The sequence below is a fragment of the Anomaloglossus baeobatrachus genome, chromosome 5 (assembly GCF_048569485.1).
Source record: "Anomaloglossus baeobatrachus isolate aAnoBae1 chromosome 5, aAnoBae1.hap1, whole genome shotgun sequence".
NCBI classification, from domain to species: domain Eukaryota; kingdom Metazoa; phylum Chordata; class Amphibia; order Anura; family Aromobatidae; genus Anomaloglossus; species Anomaloglossus baeobatrachus.
In genome coordinates, this window is record NC_134357.1 from 354,771,540 (window position 1) to 354,792,496 (window position 20,957).

Consider the following 20,957-nt stretch of genomic DNA (forward strand, 5'->3'; position numbering starts at 1 on the left):
GCCAATCCGTGTGCGGGCGGAGCCTGGGCGAGCGCCCAATCCGTGCGGGGGGGGCGGGGCCATGGCGAGCCCAGCGGCCAATCAGCTTTGTGTCACCGTAAGGACACAATTTTGGAGCAAGACAGAGACAGACAGACAGACAGACAGAATAGGGCAATTATATATATAGATGGCTGTAATGGAGCCTTCACTTACCTTGTGTCATTGTAATATTAATGGAGTCATGAGGTGAGGTGATAAGGGGGCTTTACACGCTGCGACATCACTAGCGATGTCGCAAGCATTCGTACCTGCCCCCATCGTTTGTGCGTCACGGGCAAATCGCTGCCGGTGGTGGACAAAATCGCTAGTACCCATCACACATACTTGTGTCACAGTGACGTCACACGGCAGGTGTCCAATAGAAGCGGAGAAGCAGAGAGCAGCCGCATGAAAGTCATGCCCACCTTGTTGCCGGAGGACACAGGTACGGTGTTGTTTGGCGTTCCTTGGGTGTCACACGTAGCGATGTGTGCTGCCTCAGGAACGACGAACAACCTGCGTCCAGCACCAGCAACGATATTTGGGAAATGGACGACGTGTCAACGATCAACGATTTGGTGAGTATTTTGCATCGTTAGTGGCCGATACATCAATTTGGACAGAACCGGTCACTTCTCCTAATAAGTCTGTCTTATTAAATACTTGGGTGTCCCAAGAAATTACACTTCTAGAACATCTATTTTTAAAGTTCTGTCTTGTGCAGATCCTCTGTTATTCTCCTGTATATTCATGAATAAATTGACTACTGGGTGTTACCAATTGAAGAGGTGTCCCTATACACTGGCAGCCTTTATTGGACAATGTCAGGCTGTGTAGTGACATGCCTCCAACTGGTGGGAACACCCAATTGTCAATTTATTTGTAAATATTAAAGAGGAATAACAGCGAACAGCACAATTCTTGACTTACAGTAGTAACCGGTCCTCTTTATTTTGTTTTTCTCCCTTGCTCTCCAGTCTATTACTGAGTTTGGTGACATCAGTTTTGTGGTCTTCTCTCTACCAACTCAATGTACAATACTTTTGGCCAGGAAATGTCCCCGCTGGTGCACCCAGCCATGAACAAGCCCGGTCAGTCCTATTGGCTCTGAGCCAGCGGTAGGTGTATATCTAGTGACATAGAAATGCAGAAAGCCTTAGTAACAGCTAGAGAGTGAGAGCGCCAGGCAGATATAGACAGGAGGGGGTGTCTCACTCGCTCTCTCCCTGGCAGAAGGGGTGGGGGGGATAATTCAGTTTGACAACACATCTGCAGTCCATCTGCGCCAGAACAGTCCTGCTTCTTCCAACACACTGAGGAATCACAGATGTGTTAAACACACGCAGGGGCGGAGGGGTATCCCACTCAACTCAACCCAAGAAAATATCCTATTAAAAATTCCACGCCCGCAGATCCCAGACGGTAAGTCGCTTGCATTTCAGCGCACTCCCCTCTGCTACCTCCCTATGTCCTTGAATACAGATCAATAATCTTCTCCTTACTGCAGATATTTCTTAGACGCTGCCAGAAGGGTTAACGGCGAGCCTTAAGACAGCCATGATAATAAAAAGCATTGCGTATTTAAGAGCACGTCTTGTTAACCGCTTTGGTTATCATGGTGAAATCCGGCGTATTAAGCAGAGATTTTAGTAAATGGTTTTCTGTTTGCTAAGATCAATGCTAATCCGTTCTGCCCTTCTCTGTGCTGGATTCAGACATAATAAGGTATCGTCCCTTGGGTTATGTCCCTTTTATAGATATATTCTTGTGTATATGTATGTGACATATTTTATATTGTGTATCCTTAAGGTGAAACTCTACCTGAACATTCAGGACTGTGATAACTGTTAATTGTCGCACTAAATCCCAACCACAACTGAAATCTGAAGCTTTTACGAAGGGTCCACACTAGAGCGGTGGTCGTCACCATGATTTTTCTGTCCCTGACTAGGGGACTTTAATAAAAACAGTGTTGTAATTCTAAAATATTATAGGGCAGAGTTAGATGAATGAAGTTGATCAGGTACCACCTCAAGTGTGAGGACCCCAGCAAACATTGCCTTAAGTCTCAGGTTATGGGGGATATTGCCATTTCTTAGGTATTCCACTTTTATTGGCTCAGGAATGGACTGTATTGCAGCACCCCTTCTAGTAAAGGTTTGGGTGGGTTTTTTTTTTTTTTAAAACAATTTCAGCCAGGATGTGAGACATTACTACAGCATGGAGGACATTACTTCATAATGAAGGTGGAGGGAGGGGCAACACCTATGTCTTTGTAGGATTTAGAAATTTCAAGGGCCCATACATCTGATCAATATATGGTGGAGGGGTATGGTCCAAATTTTGCATCGGGGGCCCATCAGACTCTGATGACGCCACCTAACGTTGTTGATAGAAGATGAAGACGGTGGCTGGGAAATATGAGACAAGCCAGGGGACCAAGGTGCACCGTCTGCAGCCCGAGGGCCGCATTTGGCTCTGTGTGTCCACCAGCCATCTTTACACCAGAGTTCTGCCCGGTAGCCATGTCGGCCGTTTCTCACACAGCCGTATCCCGTTCCGGTGGTCTAAGTTTTCTTGTGACCCTTGGGAGGATACAGTGAAGCCAAAAAAAGCCGTACACCCCTGCTGTACAATGTAAATCCCCAGCACTACTAACTATGTCACCTTAATGGTTTATATTGTTAAAAGAATAACGTTTCGGGGGGTTTCAGTTACTGATGGATTTACAGATGTTTAGGTTTTTTTTAATTCATCATTGGTCTATGTTGAGGTGTACACCGCATCGGGCACCAATTTCCCTGCTCAGTAAGACTATGTTCACACGTTGCATTTCTTCTGCAGCCTGCTCTCTTGGCATTAAGAAAGCTGCTTCCAAAAAGCCGTTTTTGCTGTGTTTTTTTTGGCTGTGTTTTTGGTTTGTCATTTATCTTCTTATCTTTTGAACTTTATGGATAATATCTTTTTTTTTTTTTAACCTTATACAGAATGGATTTACCAACAATATGTAATCGGTGGTGGGCCACTTAGCCACTGCCTCATTTTATTTCCGGTCTCCTGTGCTCGGCTTTCTTCAGACATCGCTCAGAGAGTCACCAATTCAGTAGAGTAGAAACTGTCCATTGCTAAATATTCCAATCCACTAGATATGTGGACTGTACCTGACCACAGTGGAGAACCCTTTTAGGAAAGCTTAGCTCAAGGGCTCATTCAAGTTGTGGTGTAAATTGAGACATTTATAGTTTTTGTTTGTTTTGTTTTCTTGCCTTATGTAATTTTGGCTAAATTCGATCTGATGAAAACCTTTGCACCGTTTACCATCTATAGCCCCCATGTTGTACTGCCAGTTTTTAATGGTAAAATATGTTAAAGCACCACTTCTTTGGTTTTGGTTTTTCTTTCCACCGCTGGAGCTGCGCTTTAGATTTAAGTCTCCTGCCCCCAGTCTTATACTCACCCTCTGGCGTTTTCATCCTTTTTAGGTGTCGCTCCTGCCCCGTGGTGCCATTTTTTTGCCCATAACTTCTGACTGTCCGGAAGTCAGAAGTTACGTCACAAACACTCAATGCCTCTCTGAGAGCCAGAACGAGGCTCTCATAGACTTGTATTGATTTCTGACCTTTGGTCAGCTGCCGGCAGGTCACAGATCACAGGCGACCGACCGGAGCTGCTGTGATAACTGATGCAGACTTACATTTAGGGCGCTTTTCAACTTGCGTACCGCTTCCAATGCTGGAGCATCGGAAGCGATATGCTAATGACGCTCTGCTGCGGTGTCAGCCGAGGGTCATGCGACTGTGATGTGATCTTGCGACTGCATCACCGGAGCGGAGAAGACGGAGAGAGCACTTTCTCCCATCTCCTCCACTGTCTGGCTTTGCATATATCGCACTGCAGTCGCATTGCGAGTGCAATCTGAATTTTTTTTTTTCTATTGGATTGCACTCGCACAAGAAAATCGCAGATGGAAAAGCGCCCTTAAAGTGCCACTCCAGGGCTGAAATTAAAAAAAAAAATCCCACGCTGGAATAATGCTTTTACTGAGAATCCATCAGTGAGCTCATTCTGAAGTGTAATTGGATGTTTCTAACGTCTTAAAGCTCATCTTCATTGATTTATGACCATAGGACATATCAAATGGCAAATATTGCATATATTTTTTAATAAAACCGAATTGCTGGAATGATTTGTAGCCTGAAATACTTGCCTTTAAGTGCAAAAAATGTCAAAAAAGGTAGACATCCCTTGTAATGACTTGAAAGAAATAAGAAGCCAACCTGTTGCCTTTGTGGACCACCTGAGACCACATCCCTACAGGGCATTACAAGCTGCAGTGAGGAGGGGGATAGGAGCACTTTGTATGGCGCTGTGACAGATGTAGATCAGGCCTCCCAGCACGTGTCCCTGCCTCCCTCCTGCAACTGACACCAGGTGCAGCCTGTGGTACCCAGAATCCGTCACTAACGTTCATCTGTCTCCATTGTTTCATTGGAGATTAGCATGGCTGCAGGTGACTGTCATAGTATCAGCTGTTGTCCTTGACTCCGGTGTATGGCAGACATGTGCGGTAGGGGGAGGAGAGGCCGGTTTATGTGTCAGGCCTTCATTAGGAAAGCGTGCAATTAATGCATGCTTCCGCTCTCCTCAATAGAAGTCTAGTGGACGCTCACACTGGTGTATATAGACCGGTCCATTCTCATCCATCTGCTTGGTATTCTGTATATCATGCGAATGTGCGTTTTTGTTTTTTTTTTTTCGCCTAGCATCCATATGACATGCGTATGCAATGCGTTTTTTTTTTCCTCCAGTAGCTATTATTCATTTACAATCTATATCGCTCCATTTGCTATTAATCCCTGTTATCAGCCAGTCCATATAACATTGAGAGGATTAATCTAGTTTATATCCCATCTACAGGTCTGAGATATCCTATAAATACTTTTAGCGACTGAATTAGCCACCTTACATCCCACTATTTACTACAGCTGGGAATTGCTTGTCTGGCAATCTCCTAATTCAGTTGTCCAGCTCTATAGGGTTGTTTTACTAATCTTTGCTCCTTTTAATATTCTGCTGTCTTCTGCTTGGCGCTTTAGAGGTTAATATCAGAGGGAAACCATAGCCTGGCAGAAACGGGAAACAGATGGAAAGTGGTTTTACCACTGCGCTCGGGGAAAAACACAGAGAGGATTCTGGGAAAGTCGGAGTTAGAGAATTTCATTTCATGTCTTTTAATTCTGTTTTATTGTGTAGGCGACAATCCATTTATCATCTATCTGTCCATCTATTTTAGGGTTGTTTTTAATGATGTAGCAGAGCTGAGCGTCTTTCCAGCTCTGTGGTTGTTGAATCATTGTAACCACTATTGTGTAGAGTATGACCAGGTATACTATATAAAACCACAGGTTATATACATTATGGTAAACTCTGCTCTGCTACATCTACCAAAACTAGCACTGATGCACTTATATTTAGTCATGCGTTTGCCTTAGACCCCATGAGAGGGCTTTCAACCAACCAAATCCGTTCTCCTGCTTTGCACTACTGATGAAGGGCAAATAACGCGAAACGCGTGTCTGCGAATTAGGTGCATATGATATTCACAGGATACCTATACTTATGCTATCCCATCTTTGTTGATTTGTAGTCACTGGAGATAAGAGGGTACCTTCAATGCCCGGGTCTCCCATGGATGTGAAGATTCACTCTCGATCCTCACCTCCTACCATGGCTCCTTTGCCACCTGTGAACCCAAGTGGCCCGCGGCCTGTGTCCTTCCCACCGTCGTCGCGTATGTATTATGAGAACGCAATGCTATCTACAGCTAAATGATCATTTATGAAAGATGACCCTGTCTCCTACCTCTATGTACTGCATGTCTTTTGGGAAGGCTGGGTGAAAACCAATATGGCTGCTTGTAAAAAATCTTATTCTAATTTTCCAGTCTCTTGCCAGTTAAGTTTTACTGTGTTATGGCGCAATCTCATCAGCTGATTCTGCAAAGATAGACCATCGCCATTTGGTGAATATTTACCGATTGGCGGTCCTTGAATAGCCGATTTACACAGGCAAACTGCGCTCAAGATGCGCTCTGAACGATCTGTACCAGATCACTGTTTGCAATGCCTGTGCAGGTCAGACAGGACGATGCGCTACCAAGAACAATGATCATTCACCTAACGAACAAGTCCTTTGCTTGTTTGTTGGCAGCTTGCTTAGACTACACAATTCCTGGGAAACGAGCGTTCCTAGGATAATTGTGCAATGTACTTTTACACAGTTATCAGTGTGTAAAGCTCATATCTCTACATAACAGGAAAACCTCTCCGTTGGGTTGTCTTTATAGCCATATTAGTTGTCACCCATTTTTCTCACCAACTTCTACAAATAAGAAATGGCTAAATAGATTTTTTTTTTTTGTGTTCTGGTCTATATACAGTGCCTTGCGAAAGTATTCGTCCCCCTTGAATTTTAAATTCTTTTCCCACATTTCAGGCTTCAAACATAAAGATAAAAATTTTAGTGTTATGGTGAAGAATCAACAAAAAGTGGGATACAATTGTGAAGTTGAACGAAATTTATTGCTTATTTTAAAGTTTTTTTTAAAAAATACAAAACTTAAAATTGGGGAGTGCAATATTATTCATCCCATTTACTTTCAGTGCAGCAAACTCACTCCAGAAATTCATTGAGGATCTCTGAATGATCCAATGTTGTCTTAAATGACTGATGATAAATATAAGCCCCCTGTGTGTAATCAAGTCTCCTTATAAATGTTCCTGCTCTGTGATAGTCTCAGTGTTCTGTTTAAAGCGCAGATAGCATCATGAAGACCAAGGAACACAACAGGCAGGTCCGTGATACTATAGTGGAGAAGTTTAAAGCCGGATTTGGTTACAAAAAAATTTCCAAAACCTTAAACATCCCAAGGAGCAGTGTGCAAGCTATCATATTGAAATGGAAGGAGTATCATAGCACTGCAAATCTACCAGGACCCAGCCGTCCATCCAAACTTTGTCAAACAAGGAGAAGACTGATCAGAGATGCAGCCAAGAGGCCCATGATTACTTTGGATGAACTGCAGAGCTCTAAGCTGAGGTGGGAGAGTCTGTCCATAGGACAACAATCAGTCTAACACTGCACAAATCTGGCCTTTATGGAGAAGTGGCAAGGAGAAAGCCATTTCTCAAAGATATCCATAAAAATTGTTGTTTTAAAGTTTGCCACAAGCCATCTGGGAGACACACCAAACATGTGGAAGAAGGTGCTCTGGTCAGATGAAACCAAAATCAAACTTTTTGGGCACAATTCCAAACAATATGTTTGGCGTAAAAGCAACACAGCTTATCACCCTGAACACACCATCCCCACTGTCAAACATGGTGGTGGCAGCATCATGGTTTGGGCCTGCTTTTCTTCAGCAGGCACGGGGAAGATGGTTAAAATTGATGGGAAGATGGATGGAGCCAAATACAAGACAATTCTTGAAGAAAACCTGTTGGAGTCTACAAAAGACCTGAGACTGGGACGGAGATTTGTCTTCCAACAAGACAATGATTCCAAACATGAAGCAAAATCTACAATGGAATGGTTCACAAATAAACGTATCCAGGTGTTAGAATGGCCAAGTCAAAGTCCACACCTGAATCCTATCGAGAATCTGTGGAAAACGCTCTCCATCCAACCTCACTCAGCTCGAGATGTTTGCAAAGGAAGAATGAGCAAGAATTTAGGTCTCTCGATGTGCAAAACTGATAGACGCATTCCCCAAGCGACTTGCAGCTGTAATCGCAGCAAAAGGTGGCGCTACAAAGTATTAACTTAAAGGGGCCGAATAATATTGCACGCCCCACTTTCCAGTTTTTTATTTTTTTAAAAAGTTTAAATTAAGCAATAAATTTCGTTCAACTTCACAATTGTGTCCCACTTGTTGTTGATTCTTCACCATAAAATTTACATTTTTATCTTTATGTTTGAAGCCTGAAATGTGCAAAAAGGTTGAAAAATTCAAGGGAACCGAATACTTTCACAAGGCACTGTAAAAAATGCCCTAGGTAACAATTGTTTGAATAGTGTGGGTGCCAATGCTGAAACCATTGAAACAATTGTCGACCATCAGTTCTCCTCTGGTAACAAGGCCACGGCCTAAAGCAGCATTCTCAGCTTGACTGTGGTCTTGTAACCAGAGAAGAACCAGTAGAGAACATGGAGCTTGCGCCAGGTGAGTTTAGGGATACATACCAATCTAATAAGTATTACCAATGGATGCTACAACATAGTGTATAATATTTGTTTTGATTTGAGCGGAAATTCTTTTCAACAGAATGCCTTCAAATGTGGTGAGCACATGACTATCAGTCCATATAACTCTATGGCTAGAGGTAGCCATTCATCTTCAGCACCTGGCAGATAATCTTTCTGACCCCTCATATCAAACATATGCAGATGGTTTTGGCTGCTGCTTATCCTTCCTGAGAACAAAAGGCTAGGACACTGGAATTAAATGTACCCAAACAGATGATATAGGGGCACAATCAGCAGCCCTCTATAATCATAAAATAGTTGGGTTAGGCCAACGTTACTTCATGTTACTCATTGTACGATTCCTGATTCTTCTTCTGTATGCGTATGTGACTCTTAGGCTAGGTTCACACACTGCGTTTTTTTGACGCTGCGTTTTTGTGCGTTTTTTTGCGGCAAAAACTGCACAAAAACACACCCGCGGCAAAAAGCGCACGCGCTTTGCCGCGATTTGGTGCGTTTTTTGCTGCGTTTTGCTGCGTTTTTGCTCACTGCGTCTTTATGCGTTTTTATCAGTGAACAAAAAAAAAAAGGTCTGATGTCATTTCCTTCTTCAATGTGTTCTTCATTCTCCACTAGTGTATGCAGAAGAGCAGACAGCTGCAGAACTACAAGGCTCAGCATGCTTCATCCAGGACTGTATGCTTGAGGGAGAGTCAGGGGGAGCAGACCTACAAGGTTCAGCATCCTCCATCCAATAGTGTATGCAGGAGAGCAGACAGCAGCTGTCGAACTACAAGGCTCAGCATCCTCCTTCCAGGACTGTATGCAGGATTTCTTTGCCCCCCCAAACAAAAAAAATGACGTGGGCTTCGCCATATTTTTATATGCTAGCCGGGTACAGCAGGCAGGTACGGGCTGCCCCCAACCCCCAGCTGCCTATTTGTACCCGGCTGGGAACCAAAAATATAGGGAAGCCCTTTTTTTTTTAAATTATTTCATGAATTTCATGAAATAATTTAAAAAAAAAATGACGTGAGCTTCGCCCAATTTTTGAGTCCAGCCGGGTACAACTAGGCAGCTGGGGATTGGAATCCACAGTGCAGGGTGCCCATGCTTTCTGGGCACTCCCGCTGTGAATTGCAGTCCCGCAGCCACACCAGAAAATGGCGCTTTCATAGAAGCGCCATCTTCTGGCGCTGTATCCAACTCTTCCAGCTGCCCTTATGCCGGGTGGCTCGCTGAGTAATAATGGGGTTAGGGATAGCTGTATAGCTGGCCCTAAGCCCGAAATTCATGGTGTCACGCCAATATTAGACATGGCCACCATGAATTTCTAGTAAAGATAAAAAAAAAAAACAACACACAGAAAAATATTTTTATTAGAAATAAGACACAATACAATTAGTGACTCCATCTTTATTGAAATAAAGAACCCCCCCTCCGCAGTAATCCTGGGTCAGGGTCCCGCGCCGTCCAATCCGGATCCAGTATATCATCTGATCGGTTTGCTGGAAGGCAAAGCGATCAGATGATGTGTCAGGATCAAGTGCCTGAATCCCATCACACATCAGCTGATTGTATAACAGCTGATTATACAATCAGCTGATGCATCGGTGCAAAAAAAAAAAAATAATACTCACTTATGTGCTGATTACCGGCAGCTCCTGCAGCGATGGGGCGGGAGTCTGATCCCGTCCGATCGCTGCAGCAGCTGCCGGTAATCCGGGATGAAGTCTCCTGACGCATCCGCTGATACCGGCCGGGCGCCCTCGTCACCGCGATACTTACGATCAGCTGATGCGTCAGGTGACCGCATCAGGTGATCCATCGCCAGGTCCTGCATCCATCGGAGGTTTCCCGGCCGTCAGCACACAGCCGGAGCGGGGGTGGCGATACCGTGAGAGGAGATGGGAGCGGGCATGGCACCGGGAGTCTGCAGACAGGCGAGTATAACTTTTTTTTTTTTTTTTTTTTCTACTGTTAACTTTTGTTTTTGCAGCCGCTTCCACCTCCTGCCTGTACATGGCGCCGCACGGCAGCATACATGCACAGGACGGGAGATGGAAGTGACGGTACGGGAGGATTCACGCTTTTGTATATACTGACAGAAGGAATCCTCTTCCTGTACACGTCACTTTACTACCCACCTCCTGCGTTTATAGCTGCATTTTTGGTCTTAGAAACGCACCAAAACGCAGCTATTTGCGTTTCTCATTGCGTCTTTCAACATCCCATTGAACTCAATGGATGAAAAGCGCAGTGAAAAACGCGGGAATAATTGACATGCTGCGTTTTTGTGGCACCACAAAAACGCAGCTGAAAAAAACCAGATGTGTGCGGACAGCAAAAATGAAAACTCATAGACTTTGCTGGGGAAGCAAAGTCCTGCAGTTTTGAGGCCAAAAACGCACCCGAAAAACGCCGCGAAAAACGCACTGTGCGCACATAGCCTTAAGATTTTCTGTTACACTGAGCCTGATAAAGAGACCTGAGTAGTCTCAAAAGCTGTTATCCATTACCATCTTTTCAGTTCGCCATAAAAAGGTATTAACCACTGAGAATTCCCAAATTTTTATATTTTTCTATGTACTGGCAAACACAGTACAAAGATTTATTTTTCTTGTGCCAACTTTCCTACAATTTCTGTTGAGTTTTTGACGCACCCAGGGCCTGTGGGGGACTCTGTCCTGGGCCTTGAATCACAGGGACGTTTCACGGGTGGCCGGTGCCCAATTCCGTGACCCTGGGGGTCACTTAAAAAAAAAAAAGGGAAATAAAAAGGAGAATAAAAATAGAATGTTTTTCATGACGCCACTTATGTTATGCGGCTATGTGTGGAAAGCCACCACTGCAAAATCTCTCACTGCTGGGGCTAGTGGTATTGAGCAGCCTGGATGTTATGGCCCTCCGCAAGTAGCGCTAAGCCCCAGGAGAGAATGATGGTGGTTGTAGTATGGTGAAAGTTGGTAATGCAGAGGTGCAGGAAGAATTCAGATAACACAGGGGCTGCGGTTTAACTTGTTCTTTACTCACTGGTTTTGTGAAGCTGCAATCCGGCTGGTGCTGGTCTCTACCAATGTGAGCCTCAGGTAATCCGGTATTCCCTTGATACCAGTGCCGGTGTGGTGACCTGGTGAGCTTTACTTCCATGCACCTGTCTGTAGTTGGTGGGTCCCCCGTGACCTGAAGCGTTCTGGGGTCCCCTCCTTTTGTCACAGTCCTGGCCCGTATGGCAGGCAGCTTGAACCTCTCTTGGGTTGGATCTTTGTCCTAGTTCCCAAGTTCCCTCTTTGCTGCTGTGCCCCGGACACTAACGTTAGCGAGGAACCCTGATAATTCCCTTATCGGGTAGATTTATCAGGTGAGCTTGAAATGTCTTCTGAACGTCGACTTCGGACTCACCGTCCGACTGTCTTTCAAGATGTCAGTCTCCCTTCAACTGCACTCACCAGCCCCTCCTCCTCCCAGGTTTCTGACTAGCGGATTGGATAAGTCCCGACCAATAGGTGGCCATCCATCAGATCCGTCTCTAGCCTGTTACCCAGTCTGGGGAAAAAAGGCATGGATATGTGTGTTTGAATGGTATTTACCGGCACTGGTCTTCCAGGAACCCGGGGTTAGCACCGCACCTGTTACTGGATGCAATACCCTGTGGCATATGATGCCTCAGGGGCGCCACATTTTATGGAGAGCAGCTCTCGTGCCCCACCACTGCACCATAACAGTTCCACATCATGGTAAGAACGGAGTAGGGTGTCCTATCTCAGCGATCACTACCACTTTATCTATAAAGTGCATGCATTTCTTAGTCACATATACTTATATATATTAGACATAGCATATTTTATTACATTTCTGGGCACTTGTACAACCATATTCACTATGTAAGTGATGTCTCCTATTAGAAACCTCGTTCTCGATAGTCTTCTTGATAGTAAAAAGTTACAAAGCATTACTAGTGGAGATCTAACCAAGGTCTCTCCTGCACCTGCCCAGTCTTTAGTTGCGGTGTGGTAGGATTTCCCTAGGTTGTATATGAGCAGTACAATTTGATTGTTGGGTATGTACCACATTTGGGAAACCGAAAGGCAGCTTACTGCACCTGCTGCCCTGTGTAACATGGTGAATGAATTCCATTAGGGCATTGTGGAAGCGTACCCCCTGAGGTTATTCAGTTGTCACGCTAAGTTCCATCAGAATATTTTTTTTTCTGTTTTGCTGGTATCTGCCTTATCGATTATTTGAGGTTGTGGTACAGTACAAAAGTAATGTGGATCAACTATGAGGTGACAATAATAGTAAAAGTACAGGCTGTATCCATTCTGTGTTTGGGGAGGCGATTAGTTGAAGCAGTCTTTATAATAATTAGAAAGTCAACATGACTGACACTAAGGGGTACTTTGCACGCTACGACATCGCAAGCCGATTGCTGCGATGCCGAGCGCGATAGTCCCCGCCCCCGTCGTTAATGCGATATCTTGTGATAGCTGCCGTAGCGAAAATTATCACTACGGCAGCCTAACATGCACTTACCTGCCCTGCGACGGGGGCGGGTCGTGCGGCGTCACAGCGACGTCACACGGCAGGCGGCCAATAGAAGCGGAGGGGCGGAGATGAGCGGGATGTAAACATCCCGCCAGCCTCCTTCCTTCCTCATTGCAGCCGTGACGCAGCTAAGGTGATGTTCCTCACTCCTGCAGCTTCACACACAGCGATGTGTGCTGCCGCAGGAACGAGGAAAACTTCGTAACATCGGTCCTTCCGAAATTATGGCAATGACCGACGCTACACCGATGATACGATTTCGACGCTTTTGCGCTCGTTAATCGTATCAAAAAGGATTTACACACTACGATGTCGACACTTTCGATTTGACCCCACCGACATCGCACCTGCGATGTCGTAGTGTGCAAAGTACCCCTAAGTGTAATGCGGTAACACCCTACTGAGGAATATCACTGCACCCAGGTGTGAATCCATAAGGTTTCCGGTTCTATTCAGTTACACAGCATGGCGGTAGGACAGTGCCACCATTTATTTCTATCACGTGTTACTTAACCCTTTGACAGTACAGCCTAGTATCTAAATACATATATAGATGGAGAATAAACTAGATAATATTTAATCAGTTTTGGCTCTCTTTAGTTCATCCTTTAGCATTATTCCCTTGTCTCCCATTTTGCTTTTGTTGTATATTTGCGTTTCTGTCTGACGTTTTCTTCCCTTTGTACCCACATGACTTGTTCTTCACTTAGTCTTGAACTTGGCACCCAATAGCTTCCATCCCTCACATCCATAAACTGTGATAAATCTAAAACCTCATCCATTATTACATTAACACTTCACTTCTGTACTCTGCAGTTTCTAATGGAATGAACCATTCTCCTCCATCCCTGAATGGAGCTCCATCTCCACCGCAGCGCTCCAGCAATGGTCCTTCATCATCCTCATCCTCCTCTCTAGCCAATCAGCAGCTCCCTGCCACGTGTGGAGTCAGGCAGCTCAGCAAGCTGAAGAGGTTCCTCACCACATTACAGCAGTTCGGCAACGATATCTCTCCAGAGATTGGGGAGAAGGTCCGAACGCTTGTCCTTGCTCTGGTGGTAAGTTGACACTAAGAACATCTCAAGATTGAAGTAAATACAATGACTGAAAGAATTGCTGTAGGACAGTGGTCACAAACTTGTGGCTGTTGAAAAACTAAAACTCCCAGCTTTCCTTGACAACCCAAGGCTGCTAAGGGCATGCTGGTAGTTGAAGTTTTGCAACTTCAGGGAAGTCACAAGTTGAATGCCACCTCTATAGGCAAACAAAAAGAATCTCCTAAACAATTATATTAAATGGAATCTGTCAGCAGGTTTTCTATGTAGTCTGAAGACCGCATTCTGCAAGGGTTACCACAGGGGATTCAGGGGTGCCTGTCTTGTCAAGGTCCGATCTGTTGTTTATTTACTGTTTGTTTAAGCAGCAGGACTTCTCATTTCTCCTTGTGTTTGGCAGTCCGGCATACCCCCTCCTTTGACTGACACTTCACTGTCAATGTACAATGTCTATAGACAGCCTGGTGTGGGCCAAATAGCTCTCTCAGCTCTTCTACATGGCTAAATCTAAAAATTCTGATTGTGTCTGAATGGCTGCACCCAGTAATCTAAGTGATACATCTTTGTATTTAGGGTCTCTACCTACATCATGCTGCTCTCCGATGAGGTAGCAAAAACCTGCTGACCGATTCCCATTAACCATGTGAGGATGATCTATATTGTGCAACAAATCCATACTTGCTAGCAATCCCTCAAACTGGACTCGAAAAGAAATTTGGCTTACTAAAACGGCACCCAGAAGTGGATTTTATGGGACATTCCAGTTGATTTTGGATATTCTGGTTGTTTAGGAAGATTTTGGGGCACAGTTTAAAGGGAACCTGGCACCAGGTTTTTCCCATATAAAGTAGGACCACCACCTGTACGCCCTTCTAGACAGAATGCTGTATATAAGTCCCCAAGACGATCTGCATACCATAAAAAAAGACCTTTTATTATACTCACCTACAGGGCGGTCTAGTCTGATAGGCGTCAATGTTCTTAATCCAGTAACTGCTCTCTTCTTTATCTGGATGACGTGTTCTACCTACATCATCCACACAGTGTCTTCCATTGCACTCCTGCTCATGCGCACGTCTCTCTGCGCTACTGAGGGTAGAGCAAAGTATTGTAGTGCACAGGCGCACTTTGGCCTTTCCATGCTGTATCAAGACAGCGACTCCCATCGGACCGTCCCGTACGTGGTTATAATATTAAAAGGTCTTTTTTAGGTTAAGTAGAATGGCTTGCAGACTTATATATATAATTCTAGAGTGCTGGGTATAAGGGCTTACAGGTGCTGGCCCTACTTTATATGGGAAAAATCCAGTGACCAATTCCATTTAAATAGCAGTTTAGCATATTTTAACTGTATTAATTGGTATGCACATCCAGTAATGCCAAGCATATTGTAACAGTCAGTCCACTGGGTAGTAATAATGTAGAAACTGCAGACATTAATAGATAATGGGAAATCGTTGAGATCCATTACAGGCCTGAGTTATGACCTTAAATCCATTCCAATGGTCTTATTATTGCCCTATGTGGTAATTTTATTATTATTGTGTGTTCAACAGAATTCCACTATAACCATAGAAGAATTTCACTGCAAGCTCCAGGAGGCCACCAACTTCCCTCTCCGACCATTTGTCATCCCGTTCCTCAAGGTGAACATTCTAGCTGAATCCTCTTCTAATCTATGCTGGATGGCTATTTGCTTATGGGGTTAAATGTAATTTGGATGCTGATTTTTATTTTCAGGCCAACTTGCCGCTTCTCCAGAGGGAGCTGCTGCACTGCGCTCGTGCTGCCAAGCAAACTCCCTCACAGTACTTGGCGCAACATGAGCACATCCTCCTCAATACCAACACTTCTTCTCCATCTGACTCATCTGAGCTTCTTATGGAAGTCAATGGGAATGGAAAGAGACACAGCCCAGAAAGGTACGAGGTTAATGCACGACATGATGCGTGAGGTTGTGTATCATAAATATTACAAATTAAAAAATTTTCTCGTTTCCAGGAGAGAAGATAATGGCTTTGAAAGAGAACCTTTACCCCCAGAGCTACCAGTCAAGAGGGTGTGCACCATCAGCCCAGCCCCCAGACACAGCCCAGCTCTGTCTCTGCCCCTCTTGAATAATTCCAGCCAGTTTCACCCCACCCCTCCACCTCTGCAGCACTATACGCTGGATGATATACCTGGATCGCAGCTGTATCGGGAACCTCTGGGCAAGATTGTGGAGTGCAGAGATGGAAGAGAGCGCCACCATGCTGTTACAGGAGGTAAACACGGATCCTTCCTTGCTATATATGTCTTCTTCCTATTATGGTCTGAGTGTTGCAGGTGTTTATAATTGAACCTTATTTCTGGGTCTGTAGGAATGAATGGCAGCTTAAACAACGGGTACCAAGAAGAGCTTGTAGACCACCGGCTGACGGAGAGAGAATGGGCAGAGGAATGGAAACATTTGGATCATGTAAGGCCACTAAGAAAATTTAGACTTTTGTTTGCAATCTTCAATGTTTTAGCTTCAGCTACAAAGAGTGAAGTTGAAAATGATTTGCATTAGGACATTTTTAAGTGCCTTTTGCTTTTCAATTTTGGTAACTTCATCAAGTGATATAGACATACCGGGGCAATACACCGAGGAGCAACCTGAGAGTGTAAACCTTCCCAGACCTAAATCACGTCGATATTTCTATTTGTATACTGAATAGTATGGCATAGCCATAAATGAGAAAATGTGGACACCTTATTACAATATTATTTGTGGATTGAATTATTCTGTTTTTAGATCTGGGTTGTCACCAAGGACAACATCTACAAGGAGTTTGTATGTTCTCCTCGAATTGGCGTGGGATTTCTCCGGCTCTTTGTTTTTTCCAACACTCCTCCAAAGATACTGATAGTGAATTTAGATTGTGAGGGGACAGGAATGATAATGTCTGTAAAGCACTGCAGGCAAAATAAATACCGTATTACATGCCCTGCTACATTCATTGACAATGTAGAATACAAACAGCACCATCTAGTGTTTTAGAAGGCAAATTACAAGTTTTGTGATTTTTTTTTTTTTTTTTTTTTTTGACTAGGCCTTGAATTGCATCATGGAGATGGTGGAAAAGACAAAACGCTCTATGGCAGTGCTGCGCAGGTGTCAAGAGGTGGACAGGGATGAGCTGAATTACTGGAAGAGGCGTTATAGCGAGTCCTCTGAGCTTCGGAAAGGAAGTGAGCACTTAAGCAGACAACATAGTCCAACATCAACTGACTCGGGCACCAGTGGTAAGTAACATTTCTGGGGTATGTATTCATAGTCTTACCCTCCACTAATAAAGGGTAAAGGGAACGGAACCATCCACATGGTGGGTACACCCTAGGTGGCAGCCATACCGATACTCATGAGAACCTACTACTTTACAGGATGCTTTATAGAGCTTCGCCAAACATCAGGGACATCCTGGTGGGCTTCCCCAAAAAGCTGACATACATTTTTTCTTGTAGACTCTCAGAGGGACTTTGGAAGTCGGAATTATGTTACTGAAGAAATCTGGAGGAAAGCAGGTATTGAACACATCCAAATGTACTGTTTAGGAATCCTTTTTTTAACTTTAGGATGAAATTTGTTTGAAATTTAGTGGTTTTTTTTACATATTAATTTTTACCATTTAAAATGTTAATACAGTAAATTCGACCATCAACATTAACCTCCCTCCTCCCTACACAGAAGAAGCGGTTAATGAGGTGAAGCGACAGGCCATGTCTGAGGTACAAAAGGCGGTGACTGAAGCTGAACAGAAAGCGGTTCAGATGATCGCATCTGAAAAAGCTAGGATGGAACAGACTATTGCAGATGCCAAGAGGAGGGCAGCTGAAGATGCATTTCTTGTAGTAAATGAGCAGGAGGAGTCAACTGAGGTATGCAATGGACTCTCCACCAACTGTAGAGATCCTCAGGGCCTCCGCCTGCCTGTACTCTGACTGACCTGCTATTTATCAATCATCACATGTATAAATCATGCTTAGAATAAGTTAAAAAGGTCTGATAGGTAGGGAACTGACCTCTGAGATCCAATATATCAAGAGAACAGGAGCTACTTTCTTCAAAAGCAATGTGGCTGCAGGGTCGCCCACTTGATGTTATTACTATTTCACCATAAGCATGGTCAAGTTCTAGCTGTAAAGTATGATCAATAAATAAAAAATTGTCTCTTGTTATATAACATGGACATCACATTCATATAAAAGAGGGGTACATGTGTTATACAGCACAGTGTTGTAATGTGGTGGATCTGTAGTAAGGGCATAAAGCTAAAATTTTCCATAGTTCTCGGGCATAGATGTAATCTTACCCATCTACGTTGTTCATGCCCATTGACCTGATCAGCTATGATTTTAGAAAGGGAAGGATAAATTAAGATATAAATCTGATATTAATATAAGACAAGATGAGTAATGCGTTGTCAGTGCCAGTACATCTGTGATCTCAACCAGTAATAGACTAATTACATACTGTACCAAAAAACAGTTTCTCGATTGCTCACAATGCCATTATGATTTGTCTCTCCCTTATATAAACCCATTATAGGACTGGTCTTCCCTACTTGATCTATGATATAATGTTGAATAAGGTGGCGGATGGGTTAATACCTAAGTTTAGTTCCCTCATATTTCACCTAGCCTTTGTAGTTTCATAATCTTATAATAATTTTTGCTTCTTTGCAGAGCTGTTGGAACTGTGGTCGTAAGGCCAGTGAGACCTGCAGCGGGTGTAACATTGCTCGATATTGCGGATCATTCTGCCAGCACAAAGACTGGGAAAAGCATCATCGTATCTGTGGGCAGAATCTACATGGCCCTTCCAAGGCACTAACTCCCATCCGCTCCTTGGTACCCAAACCCTGTGACCCCATTTTGCTTAGTCCTGCTGTTGAACGAACATCCAATGCCACCTCACGCTCCTCCACTCCTGCATCTGTCACCGCTGTCGAAAGCTTGTGAATGAGGAACTTGGTCTACATCGTCTTGTGTCTTTTGTTATATTTGCCATCTACAAGAACTTCGGATTACACTATAAGTATATATGTATGTATACATATATATCAACTCGTTAGATGTGGATTTGATATGTGGTGGACCAAACTGATTGGAAAACAGTTGCACAAGACATAAAAAGAACTTGGAAGACTTGCTGTCTAAACCAAATATCAATCCATATAGTTGTCTGCCCAACCACAGAAGGCTTGAAGTATGTGACTGTGGACCATGTACAGTCATCTAATGGGCCAGTCTCGGTTCTAAAGATGGATCCCTTTTAACAAGATAAGAACTTTTAGGCATGGCTGAGACTCATAGGCTAATAGTCCAATCTACGCCAAAATGGCAGCACAAGAAATTATGTTACTTTGCATGTTATTTTTTGATGTCTTTCCCTCTTGTTGTACATTTGTCTTCATTTTTGTAATTAACTTTAAGTGTGAACTTATGTAACTTGGCTGCTAAGCCCATCCACTTAGGAATATAACTGAAAACAGTAGATTAGAAATAAAGGAAAAGCAACCTGCTCAGGTAGAAAGTGTTACAATGCGCAAAGGTGGCACTACGAAGAGCCATTGCATCATGGGTAACTGGCCACTTGTTACTGGGCAGCTAGAGATAGAAGTAGGCAGTACCAGAAGAGCAATGGAAATATGGACATAAAGGGAATATGACGTGCTGCATGGTTACTATGCAAATGGTTCCTGTACTTGCTTCAAACTGAGCTTTCCTATTTCTTTATTGTACCCTTAGTCACGTGCCAGAATGTCAAGTATGTTACTCATCGTATGACTGGTCTTCGACTCTAATCACAGCGCTCCAGTGTATTAAAAAAATGGCAAATAGTCTGGATTAAAAAAAAATCTTTGATCCATTAGGTTGGACTTTTTCAGCCATCTTTAGCATAACCTATTGTTCCTGGGCTCATTTGCAAAATCTCCAATATGACCCCGAATTGTCACGTTGCGCCACTGAGTCACGGGGACTTTTTCTGCCCCAAAGGCTCCAGGGCCTAGCTGCTACTGCAACTCCAGCTCGACCAATAGTTAAAGAGGACCAACCACCAGGATTTTCATATATAAACTAAAGTCACTGTTATACTGGCACTATCATGCTGATTTTAAACATACCTTTAGTTATGAGATCGGATGTATACTTTCTGACATATAGGCAAGTAAAGTTTGGGAAATGCACTGTTACTTGATTGATAGCAGCTACAGAATATCTAATATGTGGGTTGGATTTTTCCAGTTTTCCCGCCCCTGTCTGCCTGCCTGCCTGTCATTCCTCCCCCTGTCTCTGTTATTACGGAAGAAGGACAGGCAGGCAGGGGTGGGAATAATTAGCAAAACCTGACCCACCTATTAGATATTCTGTAGCTGCTATCAATCAAATAACAGTGCATTTCACAAACTTTACTTACCTATATTTCAGAAACTATACATCTGATCTCACAAGTAAAGGTATGTTTAGAATCAGCATGATAGCGCCAATATAGCACTGGCTTAGTTTACATAGGAAAATCCTGGTGGGTGGTCCTCTTTAAGCTCCTGGTCATCTCTTGAAAATACAAGTGCATGGAATGATTGACTAAATGCAGCTGATCATTTGCCATTATTCCCAAGCTTGTGCAACCTTTCACTTATTGGTGATTGTTGGCATTTTGGCCAAATGCTTATCCCATGGGAGAGCCAAGTGTGCTCATCCATTTGACCCCTGCTCTAAAATAACATCAAACAAAATAATCCCAGCAATTCCTCTACATCTTTAAGTCTCATATTTTGTCTGACTGCAGAAGGAGCCTCCCCTCATTGCTCTGCAAAATATGTAACACCACACCCCATAGGCTATGCCCATCCCTTTAGTTGTCTGCCCGACAAAAATGGGAGAGCCCAACCGAGTTCTACAAAACATTCAGATCAATCCGTTTTTAGTTAGTAATCATGGAGACTGGAGAGGGATATTTTTGTATTGAAGATTATTTGCAAAGTGGCTTCTTTTTATATTTTTAATGCAGGACACAATAAAAAATGGGAGAAATGTACAAACCTTTGTGGCATAAAAAAAAAGGCG

The 20,957-nt window shown here is 43.6% G+C and overlaps 1 protein-coding gene across 4 annotated transcripts in view; it reads left to right on the forward strand.

Moving 5' to 3' along the window:
- Positions 1 to 20,012, forward strand: part of CBFA2T2 (CBFA2/RUNX1 partner transcriptional co-repressor 2) — a 48,622-nt gene extending 28,610 nt beyond the window's left edge. The window contains exons 1-11 of one of the 4 annotated variants that reach the window (XM_075349929.1): positions 1,235 to 1,443; positions 5,669 to 5,812; positions 13,627 to 13,868; positions 15,422 to 15,511; positions 15,606 to 15,787; positions 15,867 to 16,129; positions 16,226 to 16,323; positions 16,940 to 17,132; positions 17,352 to 17,411; positions 17,533 to 17,765; positions 18,573 to 20,012. In XM_075349929.1, coding sequence (XP_075206044.1) covers positions 5,695 to 5,812; positions 13,627 to 13,868; positions 15,422 to 15,511; positions 15,606 to 15,787; positions 15,867 to 16,129; positions 16,226 to 16,323; positions 16,940 to 17,132; positions 17,352 to 17,411; positions 17,533 to 17,765; positions 18,573 to 18,848 — 1,755 coding nt within the window. In that variant the 5' untranslated portion in view covers positions 1,235 to 1,443; positions 5,669 to 5,694 and the 3' untranslated portion in view covers positions 18,849 to 20,012. Of the gene's footprint in view, positions 1 to 1,234; positions 1,444 to 5,668; positions 5,813 to 13,626; positions 13,869 to 15,421; positions 15,512 to 15,605; positions 15,788 to 15,866; positions 16,130 to 16,225; positions 16,324 to 16,939; positions 17,133 to 17,351; positions 17,412 to 17,532; positions 17,766 to 18,572 lie in introns of those variants that run through there. The other 3 variants (XM_075349926.1, XM_075349927.1, XM_075349928.1) reach the window with 3 other exon arrangements.
- The last annotated feature ends 945 nt before the right edge of the window (positions 20,013 to 20,957 follow it).